The sequence below is a fragment of the Ammodytes marinus genome (genome assembly GCF_949987685.1).
Source record: "Ammodytes marinus genome assembly, chromosome: 7".
Taxonomy (NCBI): domain Eukaryota; kingdom Metazoa; phylum Chordata; class Actinopteri; order Uranoscopiformes; family Ammodytidae; genus Ammodytes; species Ammodytes marinus.
The window spans coordinates 21,478,598-21,484,762 of NC_137211.1; the positions used below are offsets into that span (position 1 = coordinate 21,478,598).

A 6,165-nucleotide genomic window follows, 5' to 3' on the forward strand; every position below is an offset into this window, starting at 1 on the left:
GGAGTTCACCAGGTTCCAGAGAACCAGGTAACCGGACAGAGATCCACCAAACTGATAAAAACAGGTTGGTTTTAACCTTTCATGCATTCATGAAGGTCACTATGGTGTTTAGCTATGCTATTTAAAAGCTGTTTTATGCATGTGGATTTTGATGGTAGCCAAAAGTTGCCACAGCCACCACAGTGTATTTTATATTAGTTTTTATATAATCATTTTATTAATTGGTTTGTATTACATATTTTACTTTAACTAAAAAACTACTTGAAATAGGCCTATGTGTTTACAAAAATGGAAAATATCCTGACGTCTGAGTTTCTTGTAGGCTAACCCATGCACGAAGGGGTTAAAAGATAACTTAAATATAGCCTACTTCAATAGGCTACATAGGGGAAGGAAGGAGACCAATAATTTTTGGCTTAACATTTACTTTTAATTCAAACAATGTCCTTAGAAACCTGCTAAGTAGAGTATGCCATGTTAGTTGTCCATTTTATTTTGCCTTTTGTTCTGTGTTCACTTTTTCAGTTGTGTGTTTTTGTTCCTTAAACCTGCAGTGTGTAGAATTTTGGGTTTTATTTCCTAGCAGATTTTGTAGAAAATAATTATAATATGCACAAGTACGTTTAATTTAGTGCATAATAGCTGAATTTTTTTTTAGAATTATTATTTTTTCCCTTAGAAAGGGTCTCATATATGTACATATTTCTGCATATTTTGGACCAAGGCCTAGTGCCGCCATGTTGAAAGTGTCATAGTTGGAATGTCATCAGGTGCATTGTTTAGAATTTAGAATTGTTCTTGTCCTTGAAGGCCACTGTAGCTTCTGTTATTATTCGAAAGGGTTGGGGTTACCCAGGGAGTGTTGCATTCTAGAACTTTGTAGAACTTTCTTGATGATGTCATATTACACACTGCACCTTTAAAAAAAAAAAGTAGCCTAGCCTATTTAAAAGATCCTCCTCGCTTCTGGATATATAGCTATAAGAACTGGCTCAAGACTGATGCACCTGAATACAGTTTTGTGAATAATGACCGACTGAACATTGTTGGTGTTATTTATGTTATTGATGGAAAAACTCACATAAGAGTAACAAAGAAAACCTTAGGTAAAACAGAAAAAAACACTATGTCCTCTCATGCCTTATTGAGAAGAGGTTAACACCTACAAAAGTTGTGATGGTTATTATGGTAAAGGTAGGCTATACTATAGCATAGCCTAAGCATAGGGAATGTATTATGTCATTGTGTGTACGTGTGTGTGTGTGTGTGTGTGTGTGTGTGTGTGTGTGTGTGTGTGTGTGTGTGTGTGTGTGTGTGTGTGTGTGTGTGTGTGTGTGTGTGTGTGTGTGTGTGTGTGTGTGTGTGTGTGTGTGTGTGTGTGTGTGTGTGTGTGTGTGTGTGAGTGAGTGAGTGGGTGAGCTGATTGGTCTGGGACGGAGGCAGACTTGAGTGTACGTAGTAGTTAATGTTCCGCGGAGAAAGTGGCAGCAATGAACCGACTGGGTAAGTTATCCTAACGTTTTAACTTATCAAGGTATCCTCGTCAGTTATAGTCAACAGCTTACGTGTTTATAGTATGTTTGTTCGCGCTTATTGTCGTTTGTTCCGTCAGCAACAGGTAGCTAACGTTAGCCGTTAGCTTAAGTTAGCACAGAGAAATTCAGCACCGAGGACAGCTCCGGTTTAGACCGGTGCCAACTATGGTGCCAACACTAGAAAACTATTGTAGATAAGTAATGGAGTTTAAGATATATTGTTCGTGGGAAACTGTATATGTTTAAAATGTAGACTATGCAACAGTTACATTATCTATCTATCTATCTATCTATCTATCTATCTATCTATCTATCTATCTATCTATCTATCTATCTATCTATCTATCTATCTATCTATCTATCTATCTATCTATCTATTTTATAGCATATCTATATTTTGAAGGTTTTGGAGGGACAACGTCATCCAAGAACTCCAAAAATATTATTTACATTTGTAATCCTATTGATATTGATATTTATTTACCCACACACTGTAGCGTACTGTTTGGGTGAATAAATATGAATATGAATACTGTGTGCATAGTCTACCTATGTTAAATCAACTCATATTAATTTTATTTATATAATGCCCCTTCACAACTTATTACTACTTATCTATCCATATATTTGTTTGATATTTTGTATGTAATGTTTAGGTGACTGTGCTTTTGTGGCAGGTTTTGGTGGGGCTTCACCATCCATGCACTTCTCCACAGTGGTTACAGAAAATGGATGCTCACCCTCAGACCTAACTGAGGAGGAAATAGACAATCTACGGATTGAACTCTCAAAGGTGGTGCACAATATAAGATGTACTCATCACGATATATCATGAAAATGAATATGTTTAACAGGATCTACTTCATGTTGTCTCTCCACTTATTCAACCATGTTGTGTCTCATAGGTGGAGGATGAGATTCAGACCTTGCGACAGGTTCTTATTGTCAAAGAAAAATATGCGTCAGACATCAGGAGGCAGCTGGGTATGAGTCCAATCGATAACATCAAACAGAACCTGTCCAAAGGTTGGCAAGAAGTGCAGACCTCAAGCCCGTGAGTTGCACGTTTACACTGACATACAAGCTTTCTAATTTGTCCCTTTCATTGTAACACTCAAGCCTAAACACTCCAGTACTCACTTTCCATAGTCTAAATTGATTTAAGTCACCTATACAGTAGTAACCTCACTCCTGGCTGAACATTTGCCACGCATTGTCGTCATGTGACATGGTTACATAACTATGGACAGCAGCACACCAATGACGAATGACTCCTGTTGTTTTTAATCCGCCAACTTGTGCGTGTTGTACTCTGTGTTTCAGATATCTCACAGCCTCTGCAACGTTGGATGACATCAGCAACTCCAGCATGTGAGTGTTGGTCATCGAGTTTGCATCATATCCGATAAAAACATGTGTAATGCTTTTTTTTGACGCAGGGGGGGGTTTCCTATTGGGATAATTTAGTCATAGTTGTATCTCTTCTTAGAAACAACTGATGGGATTTTCCAGGTCAAATAGGATCGGTGCTCTGTTAATAGCCTTACAGCCTGACTTAGCACAAGGAGCAGTAGTATTAACAGGGAAAGGTCCGGCCTGAAGCGTTTGTTTGAAAGCCAAATGGGCCGTAGCCATTGGTTTATAAATAGGCCTGTTGTTAACCTTTTATTTATTTCATCACTTTGGTCAATTTATTGAACATATTAAAATAATAAAAGACTAAGTAACACTTATAAGCAATAAAAATACAAACAAATGGGATCCGCAACAACATATACAACAAATAAGCAACGTAACAATATCTTTCATGTTCAAATGGGGTTAGATGAAGTTAAAAACGTTTCTGGTCCTACCCCCAATTTTTATGCATTATTCATAGATATATAAAGTGCATTTTACAGCCGTCAGTGTCTATGGTATTTAACTTGATACGCTTAAACAATTCAACCCTTTTGGACAAAACGTGAACAAAATAAGCTTAGCAGATAAACCAAAACCGTCAAACAGTTCACATAGTGGACAGGAACTATGGAAAGGGGGGGGGGGGGGGTAAAGTCTTCTTATCTGTTGTGAGTGTGTGTTAATACCTCTTCTGTTTGTGTCACATGTGTGTTGTGACTTTTTTCATTTACTCTTACTTTTTCTTTCTACCTGTAGGTATATAAGGACACGGGAGGGTATTTCTCATGCAGGCCTTGTGACGTCTTCTGCGCTGTCCAGTGTGGGGGTAGTCCTCACCAGGAGACTGGCTGAGATGAGGTAGCTCCTGCCTCCTACTTTCCTAATTTTTTTAAACATAAAGTAGAATACTTCTCCAATTTTATTTGCTATATAAATGATCAATGATTAGACCTAACAAACCAAAATCTGCTTGAAATAGTGCTTTTCAGGATGCTTATTTGGGAAAATGATTACACCAATAACTGCCATTGAAGTGCCTGATAGGGGCAGCTGTCTTTAGCTTAAGATGGGCAGATGGACGGACACGAGACCTACAGGGAGTCTAGACACGTAGACGTGTGGGATGCTTCATATGCAAACTGTTACATGTTGCCAGATTACTTATATCAATCTAATACAAATAACTCATTTTAATATCAAATAAAGGTTTAAACACAGTTTAAACTATAAAAATACATAATCTATATTTGTTTGTTGATAATATTATGGATTAATAATCTGCATCTGCAAAGTAATTAAGTGGAGGAAAGCCTTTGCCTTGGGGATATAGTGGAGAAAAATTGTATAAAATTGTACTGAAGCGAAGTAGTAAAGTGATTGTACATAGTTGAAGGACAAATTGTTTACGACCATCTTGTAGAGTCTTCAGGTGACCAGTGCTATGAGCTCCAATACCTCCTGTCTCATGCGGTTGTTTATGTTTAAACGACTGTAATCCAATCACACACTCCAGTTGGACGTCGGCGGCAGTAGCAGTTGATAAATCTGTTGTTCTTCAGGTGGAAACAGAAGCTGGTGTAACGTTACTTATATGTTTTGTTTTTTATCTCAACAGAGCTCTGCCTCTCCCAGGCCCACCGCGGTAAGAGACCAAAGTGTTTGTGTGTGTGTGTGTGTGTGTGTGTGTGTGTGTGTGTGTGTGTGTGTGTGTGTGTGTGTGTGTGTGTGTCTGTGTGTCTGTGTGTCTGAGTGTCTGTGTGTGTGTGTGTGCGCATGTGTGTGTATTGGGGCTATGATATTCAGTCAATTAATGTATTACTTAATTGAAAGAGAATTGGCAATGACGTACAAAGAACTAATAATAATAACAATCAATTTGTCAGATTTCAAAAATGTATTTAAAAATGTGATACTAATATAAATGTTTCTGTCTCCTACCCAGCGCCCTGAGCCACACTATAAGTGTGCCGACCATGAGGTAATAAAACACGGTGAATGTTTATTCAATGCTGTATTTATTCGGTAAAACAAAAAATCGTCAAAATTGTCAAATATGTTCTGTTTGTTTTTTCTTTACATTTCTCTGTAGACATTCCTCGACATTTAAGTCTTTTGAGGAAATGGTTGGCAATGTGAAGGTGAGTTTGTGAAAAACAATCAGATGCATAAATGTGCACCCAGTTTTCTTCCTGTGTTTATAGAGAATTATACATTATTATTATATTGATTATTGATTACTTGTTTCCTGTCTGGATCGCACAGGACAAGGTGACCGGCAGTTCAACGACTAACGGAGACACCTCTGGGTTTGAAGGAAGATTCTTTCGCCAAAAGACAGCATGAGACAACACAATTGTTTTCCATTCCTTGTAAAGTTATGAAATAATGTTATTTTGATCCCTTGTTCATGTGAATCTGCTGACTGTATTAACACAATATGACTAAAAGAATGTATTACATTTACAATATGAAATTATTTAAAAATCAAACTGAAATGTAAAAGTAGTCTTTAAAGATTTGTGATTTTGTTATGGATGCTGGATAATGTCATTTTCGAGGTATTTATCTTGTAGTGTGAGTTACTAACGTCATGAATTCATTGACATTAATTTTGACATTTGACAAAACAGAAGATCACTATCATGAAGTATTTTTGTACTTGATAATTTTTCAATTAAAGTCAGTTGAATCGTGTGTGGTCTTTGATGTCATTTATGGTCACGTGAGTAAAATAAATTTCTTTATTAAATGTCCTCCTGCTAGCCTGAAAATCCAGACCCATATCTAGAACGATAGAGGGTCTGGCCACGATCAATAGTAATTATGCTCGTTTGAAAAGTAGCCGTCGTTCTCAACCTGCGCAATTATGACGCGCGTCTTGCTGAGCGCGTGCAGCAAAAATGCTGCAAAAATGCTGTGCGCTCATAGATAGTATAATATAAAAGTGTGCGCTCAGCAAGACGCACGTCATAATTGCGCAGGTCTGAGGAAGACCCATAGGAAAGATCTCTCCTTACCGAATGGGCCTAATCCCAATTCAAGGGGTGGGCCTACTCGTGCATTTCAAATGCCTCTGCACGCAATTGGATAGCACTACAACCAATCAGAGCAATGAACAAGGTGACGCCCCTTTCGTTTAGCGAACAGGGGGATTTTTTTTTTATTTTTTTTTCTCTCCTCGCTCTGATTGGTCAAAGTGTACCGCTCATGTTCACTTTGACCAATCAGA

General features: G+C 37.7%; 1 protein-coding gene across 1 annotated transcript; it reads left to right on the forward strand.

The window, feature by feature from the left end:
* Positions 1–1,490: 1,490 nt before the first annotated feature.
* Positions 1,491–5,279, forward strand: LOC307252911 (tumor protein D54-like; the record flags this gene model as incomplete). The annotated part of the gene is made up of 9 exons (XM_080030733.1): positions 1,491–1,503; positions 2,213–2,328; positions 2,441–2,589; positions 2,859–2,906; positions 3,693–3,794; positions 4,552–4,578; positions 4,879–4,914; positions 5,026–5,074; positions 5,199–5,279. The coding sequence occupies 9 exons, from the start codon at positions 1,491–1,493 to the stop codon at positions 5,277–5,279; spliced, it is 621 nt and encodes a 206-aa protein (XP_079886859.1).
* Positions 5,280–6,165: the final 886 nt, after the last annotated feature.